The sequence below is a fragment of the Pristiophorus japonicus genome, chromosome 20 (assembly GCF_044704955.1).
Source record: "Pristiophorus japonicus isolate sPriJap1 chromosome 20, sPriJap1.hap1, whole genome shotgun sequence".
Lineage (NCBI taxonomy): Eukaryota > Metazoa > Chordata > Chondrichthyes > Pristiophoridae > Pristiophorus > Pristiophorus japonicus.
The window spans coordinates 71740436-71754261 of NC_091996.1; the positions used below are offsets into that span (position 1 = coordinate 71740436).

Below are 13826 nucleotides of genomic sequence, written 5' to 3' on the forward strand. Positions count from 1 at the left end.
ATGCGCAGTTCCATTTTAAATGTGGGTAAGATTTTATAATGGGAAAAGTGGACACAAATGTGACAACTGGAAGTAAGGTTTTGAAGACAGAAAGTGGACGCAGATGTCATGGTTCTAATATATTATAGACACAATGTCTGCATGTGACATCCAATACATCAATATCTGGTCCAGCTCTAAATATATCCACTCTACCTCTTGTGGGTCATTCTCCAGTTTCAAGACATCTCCTTTTTTCCGGCTTTTACCTAAACAAAGGCAACAATTGGTTAATGGTTTTCAAGCAGCAATTTTCTTGTCAGAAGCCAAGTATCCAAACAAATTATGAGGGCCCACCTGTACCCCATTTAAATACCAGTGCAAGGCAACGAATGAGGAGAGCGAGGTAAACTCAGAAGTTTAAGATTTCAGTTCCAAACGTTGCAAATGTAAATGTGCTTCCACTGGGCTTCATTTCAATCTATTCCAGCTTCCTTTACATTACATTCCAGTATTAAAATATTCTGCTTTACTTGATCAACTTTTATATCAACATTTCTAGTCTTCTGTTTAGTACTCAATTATTTTCCATTTTTTGGATTTCTTGAGAATTTCTAATGAATTATAGTGATGGGGAATTGAACATTTAGATACAGAGTAAAGCTCCCTCTACACTGCCCCATCAAACACTCCCAGGGCAGGTACAGCACGGGGTTAGATACAGAGTAAAGATCCCTCTACACTGTCCCATCAAACACTCCCAGGGCAGGTACAGCACAGGATAGATACAGAGTAAAGCTCCCTCTACACTGTCCCATCAAACACTCCCAGGGCAGGTACAGCACGGGTTAGATACAGAGTATAGCTCCCTCTACACTATCCCATCAAACACTCCCTGGGTAGGTACTGTGTGGGGTTACATACAAATTAAAAGTAAAAGTAACTCAATGCAAGCTGGAATTAGTTTTTAAATAAACAAGCAGGTTTAATGACAGACTGCCAGTAGCGGTCCAGAATAGCAATCTCTCCACAAAATGGGGTAAACCCCATCATTTACTGCCAGTTGTCGTGGGCCACGTAGGTACCAATGACATAGGTAGGACTAAGAAAGAGGTTCTGCTGAGGGAGTATGAGCAGCTAGGGGCTAAATTAAAAAGCAGAACCACAAAGGTAATAATCTCTGGATTACTACCTGACCCACAAGCAAATTGGGACAGGGTCAATAAGATCAGAAGGATGAACGCGTGGCTCAAGGATTGGTGTGGGAGAAATGGGTTTCGATTCGTGGGGCACTCGCATCAGTACTGGGAAAAAAAGGAGCTGTTCTGTTGGGACGGGTTTCACTTGAACCGTGCTGGGACCAGTGTCCTGGCAAATCGAATAACTAGCTGTAGATAAAGATTGAAACTAAATAGTTAGGGGGAGGGTTCAAGCCAGGGGAAATTTAGAAAGTTGAAGCGAAAGGACAAGGCAATAGTGCAGGGTAGCGATATGGGTAATCATAACTAGAGTGTGACAGGAAGGGACAGAGCGTACAAACATTAGAGTGCAACAGCAAATAGGGTCAGAGTAGGGAAAAATGGTAAAAAGACAAAATTAAAGACTCTTTATCGGAATGCATGCAGCATTCGTAATAAGATAGATGAATTAATGGCACAAATAGAAATAAATGGGTATGATCTGATAGCCATTACAGAGATGAGATTGCAAGGTGACCAAGGCTGGGAACTGAATATTCAGGGGTACTTGACATTTCGGAAGGATAGGTAGAAAGGAAAAGGAGGTGGGGTGGCTCTGTTAATAAAGGATGAGATCAGTGCAGTAGTGAGAAATTATATTGGTTAAGAAGATCAAGATATAGAATCAGTTTGGGTGGCGATAAGAAATAGCAAAGAAAAGATGTCACTGGTGGGAGTAATCTACAGGCTCCCTAATAATAGCTACACTGTAGGACAGAATATAAATCAAGAAATAATGGGGGCTTGTAAGAGAGGTATTCAATAATCGTGGGCGACATTAATCTCCATATAGATTGGACAAATCAAATTGACAAAGGTAGCCTTGAGGTCGAGTTCATAGAGTGTATTGGGGACAGTTTCTTAGACCCAACCAGGGAACAGGCTATTTTAGAACTAGTAATGTCTAATGAGACAGGATTAATTAATGATCCCATAGTAAAGGATGCTCTAGGGAAGAGTGATCATAACATGATGGAATTTCACATTCATTTTGAGGGTGAGAAACTTGGGTCTGAAACTAGTGTCTTAAACCGAAATAAAGGCAATTACAAAAGTATGACTTGGCTAAAGTGGACTGGGAAAATAGATTAAAAGGTAAGACGGTAGTTAAGCAGTGGCAGACAGTTAAGGAGATATATCACAATTCTAAACAAAGATATATTCCATTGAGAAAGACTCTAAGAGAAGGATGAACCATCCATGGCTAACTAAGGAAGTTAACGATGGTATCAAATTGAAAACAAAGGCATACAATGTTGCGAAGAAGAATTGAAGGCCAGAGGAGTGGGAAATTTTTTGAAACCAGCAAAGGATGACCGAAAAAAATAATAGAGGGAGAAAATAGATTCTGAGAGTAAACTAGCAAGAAATATAAAAACAGACAGTAAGAGTTTCTACAAGTAGATAAAAAGGAAGAGAGTAGTTAAAGTAAATGTTGATTTCCAAGAGGATGAGACTGGGGAATTAATAATGGGAAACAAGGAAATGGCAGAGACTTTGAACAAATATTCTGTATCTATCTTCATGGTAGAAGGCACTAAAAGCATCCCAAGAATAATAGAAAATCAGGGGGCAAAAGAAAGGGAGGAAATTAAAACAATTACCTGTATCACGAGAGAAAAAGTACTAGGCAAACTAATGGGACTAAAAGCTAACAAGACTCCTGGACCTGGTGGATGCATTGGTTGTAATCTTCCAAAATGCCCTAGATTCTGGAAAAATCCCAGTCGATAGGAAAACCGCAAATGTATCGCCCCTATTTAAGAAAGGAGAGAGACAGAAAGCAGGAAACTATAGACCAATTAGCCTAACAATGGTCATTGGGAAAATGCTGGAATCCATTATTAAGGAAGCAGTAGGTCATTTGGAAAATCACAATAAAACCTTGTTGACTCTGCTTGATTGTATGAAAGGGAAATCGTGTTTGACAAATTTATTAGCGTTCTTTGAGGATGTAACGAGCAGGGTGGATAAAGGGGAACAAGTAGATGTGGTGTATTTAGATTTCCAAAAGGCATTTGATAAGGTGCCGCATAAAAGGTTAAAAGCTCATGATGTTGGGGGTAACATATTAGCATGGATAGAGGATTAGCTAACGAACAGAAAACAGAGATAAATGGGACATTTTCAGGTTGGCAAAGTGTAACAACTGGGGTACCACAGGGATCAGTGCTGGGGACTCAACTATTAACAATTTATATTAATGACTTGGATGAAGGGACTGAGTGTATTGTCGCCAAATTTGCTGATGATACAAAGATGGGTGGGAAAGCAAATTGTGAGGAGGACGCAAGGAAGCTACAAAAGGATACAGACAGACTAAGTGAGTGGGCAAACATTTGGCAGATGGGAGTATAGTGTGGGAAAATGTGAGGTTATTCACTATGGTAGGAAAAATAGAAAAGCACAATATTAATTAAATGGAGAGAGACTACAGAATGCTGCAGTACAGAGGGATCTGGGTGTTCTTATACATGAAACACAAAAAGTTAGTATGCAGGTACAGCAAGTAATTAGGAAGGCAAATGGAATGTTGACCTTTATTGCAAGGGGGATAGAGTATAAAAGTAGGGAAGTCTTGCTACAACTGTACAGGGAGTTGGTGAGACCACACCTAGAGTAGTGCATACAGTTTTGGTCTCCTTATTTAAGGAGTAATATACTTGTATTGGAGGCAGTTCAAATAAGGTTCGCTAGGTTGATTCCTGGGCTGAAGGGGCTGTCCTATGAGGAAAGGTTGAGCAGGTTGGGCCTATACTCATTGGGGTTTAGAAGAATGAGAAGTGATCTTATTGAAAATATGCAAGATTCTGATGGGGCTCGACAGGGTAGATGCAGAGAGGATGTTTTCCCTTGTGGGGGAATCTAGAACTAGGGGGCATAGTTTCAGAATAAGGGCTCGCCCATTTAAAATGGAAATGAGGAGGAATTTATTTTCCCAGAGGGTGGTGAATCTTTAGAATTCTCTGCCCCAGAGAGCTGTGGAGGCTGGGTCATTGAATATATTCAAGGCAGAAATAGACAGATTTTTGAACTAGTAAAGGGAACATGCAGGAAAGTGGAGTTGAGGCCAAGATCAGATCAATCATGATATTGAATGGAGGAGTATGCTCGAGGGGCCAGATAGCCTACTCCTGCTCCTATTTCTTATGTTCTTATGTTCACATTCTTCTGCAGTTTCCCACTGTTCCAGTCACATTCAGCCTTTCACTTCGAATTTTGATTTTGAACCAGCTTGTGTTTTCAAACTGGCAACCTACACAGTGTATACAAAAACTAAAGATGAAGTCTCTAAATGGACCTATTTACTGCATGCCCCAGGTAATTCTTAGAGCAGCTTTCTTAAAATATAACATTACCTACTAAATTCAAATGAGAAACTTTGAATAGAATCTATGTCCATCTTTAGAAAAACCCAAACCATCGGATAGGAACAGAGTCAGCATAGCTATTCAAACAAGCTTCAGCATGTAACCTGCTCTCCTCCCAACACATACTGATTACGCCTCCATCAAACTCTGTCCTGCACGTTAGGGAGTGGGGCAGCGAGCCGGGAGGGGGGCAGAGGGGGGAGGGGGGAGGGGGGCAGCGAACGGAGAGGGGGCAAGCATCCCCAGTAACTTTCTCACAGCGAGCTCCGATCCCCGGTAACTCTTCTACAGCAATGGCATATCTGGAGTAGTGTATGCAGTCCTGAAACCCAGTGTAAAAAGGTTATGAAATAGCTGCAGCACACAGTCAGTATTGCCTCTCCGACAGTATAGCGCTCCCTTAGTACTGCCCCACCAACAGTGCAGCAGTCCCTCAGTACTGCCCCACCAACAGTGCAGCATTCCCTCAGTACTACCCCAACAGTGCAGCACTCCCTCAGTACTGCCCCACCAACAGTGCAGCACTCCCTCAGTACTGCCCCACCAACAGTGCAGCATTCCCTCAGTACTGCTCCACCAACAGTGCAGCACTCCCTCAGTATTGCCCCACCAACAGTGCAGCACTCCCGCAGTACTGCCCCACCAACAGTGCAGCACTCCCTCAGTACTGCCCCACCAACAGTGCAGCACTCCCGCAGTACTGCCCCACCAACAGTGCAGCACTCCCTCAGTACTGCCCCACCAACAGTGCAGCATTCCCTCAGTGCTGCATTGGAGTGTCAACCTGGATTCTTGGCTCAAGTCTCTGAAGTGGGGCTCAAATCCACAATCTTCTGACTCGGAGACGAGAGTGCCATTTACTGAGCCACGGCTGACTAAGAGCACATAAAGAGAAAAGAAATACCATGGCTATCATACATGACCAATGACAGACATTTTGTCTTCTAATTCTCAACACCAAATTTAATTTAACCTTGCTTTTGAATGTAGTTACCTGCTGGTATTTCATGGCACACGGAAGGGACGAGGAAGACTGTAATGCGTAGAGTTTGGATATTGCAAAGGACGAGCTGACAGATAAAATCAATGCACAAAGTTGGCGGAATAACTCGTCCGACACTCCGAGCTGGAATCGGGAAGGGTCGTAAGAGAAGCAAAACCGAAGAGACTGGAAATCCACCCGGGATATTTTTATTCAAACAAACCAACTGTCAGTGGGTTTGGTATTTTATAAAACTGATCACAGACAGAATGCTAGAGTAAGGTAGCCTTTGTGTTCACTTACACTCTGGAAAGAGAATGGACAGCACAGAGAAACTGGGAAGAAACTCAGTGAATCTAAAAGCCAGACCAGGAAAAGCCGTGGAGTTCGAAAGGGGTTAATCAGGATGCTGTGCCACTATCTGTGTTGCTAATATTTACCTTCAGATAGTCAAATAGGCCATCCTGACTATCCTCCACATCGTATGCAAAAGACAAGCACCTGTTCAATGTACCCGAGACAGCAGATCTCTACCGGGCTGTTGAGCTGTGACATTAGCCGCAGCGTCCCGCGGTAAGTGAGATCAGACAGGGTGGCAAGTTGCACACATTGTACAAACCAGATTTCTATCCAATCTTAACTGGTAAGTGCTTGTTTGTGGAGTGCAGGGGACAACCGAAACAGGCTCTGCACACATGTAATGCCTCTCAAGTCAAACATCCTATGTCTGGGCTCATACCTAAAGAATGGTCACTGGGGCCAACTGTATCCCAGTGAGAGTCAGTGTGTGTGGAACCGTACCCCAGAGAGAGTCAGTGCCTGTGGAACTGTATCCCAGTAAGAGTCAGTGTGTGTGGGACTGTACCCCAGTGAGAGTCAGTGTCTGTGGGACATTACCCCAGTGAGAGTCAGTGTCTGTGGGACATTACCCCAGTGAGAGTCAGTGCCTGTGGGGACATTACCCCAGTGAGAGTCAGTGTCTGTGGGACATTACCCCAGTGAGAGTCAGTGCCTGTGGGACATTACCTCAGTGAGAGTCAGTGCCTGTGGAACTGTACCCCAGTGAGAGTCAGCGCCTTTAGGAGAGTGGAGGGTAAACTGGCAAAAGAAAAATATTAAATGTACACAACAGCAGCATAAACAATTTAATATTCACTGCAACACCATGCGCCTTTAGGCAGCAGAAGCAGACTATATAACCTTCAATGTGTGCTTTCTCACTTGCAATCAGAAAGTACACACCCAGTTGCCAAACAGAATCAGCTCTAGCCAGACCCGCTCTCACCTAATGTACCAGGGAGGAGAATCGTATGACCTGAACAGAATGAAGAGAAGAAAATAATGAAAAAGAGGATAGATAACTTAAAAGGAACATGAAATTAAGTACAGAACTCAGTTACGGATGGAGTTCTACCCAATATAGAAATAGCACCTTTCCGATTTCATCTCAACCTGCTTTATGTTCAAATAGTATGGGGAGTCGGGACTTTGTCCTGAGTTGCGGAATAAATTAAGGGGACATAGATTGAAACGGACAGAACAAGATGGGGTCAAGAGACAAAAAGAAGTGTTTATAGAGAAAAAAATGATTGCAATGGATATGGGGAGATGGTAGGTAGGTGAGGAGAGGGTGGGGTTGAGGGATATGGGGTTGAGGGATATGGGGTTGAGGGATAACAACTTGCATTTATAGGACTGTAGGGGAATCTGGGGGGGGGGGAGGGTAGAAGAGCGGGAGAGTGGGACAGTAGGGGTATCTGAGGGGTTGTTGTTTTACAAATTCATTTCTGGGATGTGGGCATCACTTGCAAAACCAGCATTTATTACCCATCCCTAATTGCCCTCGAGAAGATGGTGGTGAGTCGCTTTCTTAAACCGCTGCAGTCTGTATGGTGAAGGTACTCCCACAATGCTGTTAGGTAGGGAGTGCCAAGATTTTGACCCAGCGACGATGAAGGAACAGCGATATATTTCCAAGTCAGGTGTGTGACTTGGAGGGGAACGTGGAGGTGATGGTGTTTCCAACTAGGTGGTAGATCGCAGGTATGTGAGGTGCTGTTGAAGAAGCCTTGGCGAGTTGCTGCAGTGCATCTTGTTGATGGTACACACTGCAACCACGGTGCGCTGGTGGTGGAGGGAGTGGATGTTTAAGGTGGTGTCAATCAAGTTGGCTGCTTTGTCCTGGATGGTGTCAAGCTTCTTGAGTGTTGTTGGAGCTGCAACTCATCCAGGCAAATGGAGAGTATTCCATCATACTCCTGACTTGTGCCTTGTAGATGGTGGAAAGACTTTGGGGAGTCAGGAAGTGAGACACTCGCCGCAGAATACCCAGCCTCTGACCCGCTCTAGTCGCCACAGTATTGATGTAGCTGGTCCAGTTATGTTTCTGGTCAATGGTGACCCCCAGGATGTTGGTGGTGGGGGATTCGGCGTTGGTAATGCCGTTGAATGTCATGTAGCAGTGGTGAGACTCTCGCTTGTTGGAGATGGTCATTGTCTGGCACTTCTGTGGCGTGGCTATTACTTGTCACTCATTAACCCAAGCCTGAATGTTGTCCAGATCTCGCTACATGCGGGCCCGGGTTATTTCATTATCTGAGGAATTACGGATGGAACTGGGCACTGTGGAATCATCAGCGAACATCCCCACTCCTGACCTTATGATGGAGGGAAGGTCATTGATGAAGTAGCTGAAGGTGGTTGTGCCGAGGACACTGCCCTGAGGAAATCCTGCAGCAATGTCCTGGGGCTGAGATTATTGACCCCCAACAACCACATTTCTTTGTGCTAGAAGATCTCCAGCCAGTGGAGAGTTTTTTTTTTGGGGGGGGGGGGGGGGAAAGAGAGAGAAAAGAGACTGTAGCAGTATTGGAGGAGGGGTGAAAAAGCCACGACTGGAGATAAACATTGAAAAGGACGCTGTAGTAAGACGTTAATGGGATGAACAGTCATAGGCCCAGGTGTTCTGTATCCCAGAGTGTGAGTTGGGGGAGAGATGAGGTACAGATCAGAAAGTCTGCAAAGAACTGCTGGTGGTAAATGTTAAAGGGCAAAGGATCACCCAGCAAATTCTGAGCCAGTTAGTCTTACCTCAGTGTGGGCAAACTTCCAGAGTCCATAACAAAAGATGTAATTACGGTCACGGGGTGGGGGGAGGGAGGGAGGGAGGTTTGTAAAGAGCAGGTAATGTGCCATTCACTGAATTGAATGTTTTGGAAATTAGAGTATAGATAACCGGATGTTACACACATGGATGTTCAGAAGGGGTTTGATGACTTGTGATCAAAATCCAGGCTATTAAAGCGAGTGTGGCATCACTGATTGGGAGATGGTTGGTGATGGAAACGAGTGGGGTAAATGGCTGTTTTACAGATTGGTGGGTTGTGGATTGTGCTATGGTCCAGGCATCTGTTTTGGAGATAGGCAGAAGAGGAGTGATACCACATGTGGGGAGATGACAAACTGAGTGACACTGCAGGAGAACAGAGGTTAGCAGAGGGGGCAGACACAGTTCAATGTAGAGAAGCTCAGGGTCAAATAGGGCGCAGAGATTGTGAACAGTCCAGTGATGTATTTTGGTAGAAATTGTACTAATTTAATGAGGGCGCAGGAACAGAGAGACCTGAGGGTGCATGTACACAAATCTTTGAAGGTGGCAGGAAAAGTTGAGACGGCTATTAAAAAGGCAAACGGGATTCTGGGCTTCATTAATAGAGGCACAGAGTACAAAAGCAAGGAAGTTGGGCTAAACCTTTATAGGACACTCGTTCGGCCCCAGCTGGAGTATTGTGTCCAATTCTGGGCAGCGCACTTTAGGAAGGATGTCAAGGCCTTGGAAAGGGAGCAGAGGAGATTTACTAGAGTGGTACCAGGGATGAGGGACTTCAGTGATGTGGGGAGACTGGAGAAGCTGGGGTTGTTCTCTTCAGAGCAGAGAAAGTTAGGGGGAGATTTAATAGAGGTGTTCTAAATTATGAGGGTTTTGACAGAGTAGATAGAGAGAAACTGTTTCCGGTGGCTGGAGGGTCGGTAACCAGAGGGCACAAGTTTAAGGGAATTGGCAAAAGAACCAGAGGTAGATGAGGAAATGTTTGTACTCAGCGAGTTGTTGTGATCTGGAACGCGCTGGCTGAAAGGGTGGTGGAAGAAGATTCAGTAAAACTTTCAAAAGGGAATTGGATAAATACCTGAAAAGGAGAAATTTGCAGGGCTGAGGGGAAAGAGCAGAGAATGGGACTATAATTGGACAGCTCTTTCACAGAGCTGGCACAGGCACAATGGGCCGAAGGGCCTCCTTCTGAGCTATACCATTCGATGATTCATTCCAGTCCCCAACACCAACATCTCTCACAAAAAGTTAAAGAAAATTCCACCCTACGAATCATCAACTTCAGACTTCAAGGAGGAATGGTGCAGGAATATTGTAAGGGGAAACTTAAAAAGCGAGGGAGTAATGAGACAAAAACCTTCAGAGCTGCGATGTGACATTCTGCTCTGTACAGAAACTTTGAGGTTGATAGTTACACAGTAAAAGTAAATACACTGGAGAAAATGTCATTTATCTTTAACTAAGAGTTAGAGGTTGAGGAGACCGCTTACCTTTATCCACTATGTCCCACACTTCCACCTTCACAATGTCGTCAGTCGCTGCAACACAAAAAGGCGCAATTTTCACATCAGTGAGCTGAACAAATGCTGAACTTCATTTACAGCTCCTCCCATGGCCCGAGACAGTGATGGCACAGGGTAACCCAGACACCAGTGATAGCACTGGGTAACCCAGACACCAGACAGACAGTAACAGCACAGGGTAACCTGGCCCCAGACACCAGCCAGTGACGGCACAGAGTAACCCAGCCCCAGACAGTGACGGCACAGAGTAACCCAGCCCCAGACACCAGACAGTGACGGCGCAGAGTAACCTAGACACCAGACAGTGACGGCGCAGAGTAACCCAGACACCAGACAGTGACGGCACAGAGTAACCCAGCCCCAGACACCAGACAGTGACGGAACAGTGAGGAACTGACATGCTGCTAACAGAACTGCCATTTTTACAGAAATGTTCATGTTATCCCTTCTCTCTCTGTGTTTGGTGTTTGTTTAAGTAAGTGATGAGCTGGAGTTGTGCTCAGGAGGTAGTTCGGAGGGAGAGCTCTCTCGACAGTGGCTGAAGTAAATGTGGAGTGCTGCAGTAATCTTGTCCCAGTAACCAGCATTCATGTGCTCAGCAACTGCCCGGGACACAGCTCTCAAACTCACATAATTTTACAATCTTCCTCATTTCCTCCCCTGGATGGATAGCCATTCAGAGCGGGACACTGATGGCCCCTCACCCAGCCCAGGGTGCCGAGGCCGTGCATAGCAGCCCGACTGTGTTCAGCTAGCTAGACACGCAATAGGCAAAACGTGGGGCAGCCGTGGCTCAGTGGGTAGCACTCTCCCCTCAGTCAGAAGGCTATGGATTCAAGTTCCAGTCCAAAGACTTGAGCACAAAATCCAGGCTGACACTCCATTGACTGAGTGCCGCACTGTCAGAGATGTTGTCTTTCAGATGAGATGTTAAACTGAGGCCCCGTCTGCTCTCTCAGGTGGACGTAAAAGATTCCATGGCACTGTTATGAGGAAGATCAGTGTCCTGGCCAATATTGATTCCTCAATCAACAGATGATCTGGTCGTTATCACTGTGCTCTTTGTGGAAGCTTGCTGTGCGCAAATTGGCTGTCACATTTCCTGGAGCTCGAGCTCCTCCAGCTAACGACACCTCCTGCACACGTGGTTGTCCAAGACACAGGCACACCTTGGAGTCCCCACATGGTACAAGATGTGCATTGCACAGGTATGCAAGTATTTTTTTTAATGTGGATCCTTCCGCTCAGGGAATTTGGTGCCGTTAAATTATTGGCCCAGAAATTCCGGTCGGCTGCTTCGCGTGGGCGATCGGGTAAAAAAAAACTTTAAAAAGAAGCGCACTTACCTGAAGCTGCTGCGCCCACGCGAGTTCCCGGTCTGGAGGCCTCCACCGACTGCGCATCACCGCACCTGCACGTCAGGGCGTGCGCAGGACTGGAGCTGCAGTCACATGGTTCTGGGCAGCCAATCAGGTAAAGTACGTTTTCATTCATAATAATGGGAACTCCGTAAGTTGGAGTTCCCATTATTGAGTGAGAACCACCCACCCGCCACCCCACCCCCCCCCACAAACACACAAAATAATTAAAAAAAATACACTACATATTTAACATTAATTAAAATTATTTATGTATTATTAAAAATATATATTTTTCAGATTTTTTTAAAAAGTTTTTTTAACTATGCTTTAAAATAAATTTAACGTAGTGGGCAGGATTTTTTAAAACTATGTGTTTTTTAAATTTTATTATGTTTGTGTGTGTTTTAAAACTCTTACACCTGTAAAAGTAGGCTATGCATCTGCTTTTATCAGGCGCAAGAGTTTTGAGGACATTTGCTGGGCAAGATATGGGTTAATACCACAATCTTGCCCTTGCAAATGTCCTCGCTCCCGAGATACATTGGATCCGTCAAGCTCCAGCTCCACCTCGGCTTAACAGAACAGAAAAGCCGGTTTTCAGCACATGCAAATTGCAAGCTGAAAATCGGCTTTTGCGATGCCTTCCCAGATCTGTACACACTCCATACAGACCGGGGAGGCTGGAATTTCTACCCCATTCTTAATGTTTGTGACCAAGAGTTTGCTGAGCTTTAAAGCAGGGCAGTGATGGCCGATGAATAATAGTTGCTGTGGAATTATTGGCACCGTTGGCCAGTGAGTGAGGAATGGAGTTGGGTTCTCCGGGTTCATTTCCATTAAATGCAACACTGCAATGCCGTCATCAATTAAATAGCACGGTTCACTCAAATTATTGCTTTGAGAAATTGCCTGTGTATGCAACATTTGACAAAAGATCAATATCTCAGGAGGCATCACATAACATCTGTACAGCACCTGTTCCAACAGAAATTAACTGTGTTTGCATTAGCATAATAAAAATGGGCCATTTCATTAGGAGCAAAGTAGATTCAGGCACAACATTTAGAATTATTCTTCATGGCTAATCATTTCTGTAATGACATGTTTAACAAGGGAGGTTGTGAATCAGTAGTCAAGGAACCATTTAAAAGGCTTACTAAACCAGTCATGCCTTATACAACTGTCAGTCACTGCCTGGTGCTCTACGGCTACTGGGAGCTTTACTCTGTATCTAACCCATGCTGTACCTGCCCTGGGAGTGTTTGATGGGACAGTGTAGAGGCAGCTTTACTCTGTATCTAACCCCGTGCTGTACCTGCCCTGGGAGTGTTTAATGGGACAGTGTAGAGGCAGCTTTACTCTGTATCTAACCCCGTGCTGTACCTGCCCTGGGAGTGTTTGATGGGACAGTGTAGAGGCAGCTTTACTCTGTATCTAACCCCGTGCTGTACCTGCCCTGGGAGTGTTTGATGGGACAGTGTGGAGGGAGCTTTACTCTGTATCTTCACACTGATGCACAGCCCTCAGCAACATTGGATGGCAGTACGATGGGAGAGGGACCGCCCTACACAGTACACCAGAGACACGGATATCCAGATACTACTGTCTGATCTCAAACGACAATTGAGAAGGCTTCGCCATCACTGCATGTGGATTTATTCAACTTCCCCAACTCCAATTGCTCTGCCCTTTTGAAAGATTCAAACCCGAAAGCTTGCGAGGGCTAGCAGCTGGACCACTGACTCACCCACTCTCTCCGCAGACGCAGACTGACCGGTTCAGCGGTTCCAGCACTCACAGATTTTTTTTTTGCATTTTTGTTCAACTTCTAAAAACTGCCGGTCTCAGAACTTACTTTTGTAGCTCCAGTGAATGCTGGTGACTTGGATCTCCTGAGTTGGGATGTATTGTTCCACAAACTTCTTGCCCTGCAGTCTGTGCCACAATGTTGTCTTGCCCGTGTTTCGATCACCTCGAATCAGGATTTTCACTACGAATTAAAAACAAATGCCAGAAACATTTAATAATTTGTTATCATTTTCATTCCCCAGTTACTGTCTGTATTACAGCTCTGATTGCCGCTTCCTGCCCCATGGAACATTCAAGTCCATCCGAGGAAATCCTGAAGGACAAGCACAGAAAGACCGATCACTGGGAACCTGTGGTCAATCAATGCCCGATAGCGGGCAACAACGTGCGCTGCATTGCAATCGAGGTGCTGACGCAACTCAAACACAAGCAACCAAACTGTTGGGCGGAGGGG

General features: G+C 45.1%; 1 protein-coding gene across 2 annotated transcripts in view; it reads right to left on the reverse strand.

Moving 5' to 3' along the window:
• LOC139232561 (rab-like protein 6) overlaps positions 1 to 13826 on the reverse strand; it is a 114245-nt gene that overhangs the window by 88344 nt on the left and 12075 nt on the right. Inside the window, exons 2-5 of one of the 2 annotated variants that reach the window (XM_070862985.1) lie at positions 13419 to 13553; positions 10170 to 10217; positions 6856 to 6885; positions 196 to 248 (exon numbers count right to left, since the gene is read on the reverse strand). In XM_070862985.1, coding sequence (XP_070719086.1) covers positions 196 to 248; positions 6856 to 6885; positions 10170 to 10217; positions 13419 to 13553 — 266 coding nt within the window. The remainder of the gene's footprint in view (positions 1 to 195; positions 249 to 6855; positions 6886 to 10169; positions 10218 to 13418; positions 13554 to 13826) is intronic. The other variant, XM_070862986.1, reaches the window with a different exon arrangement.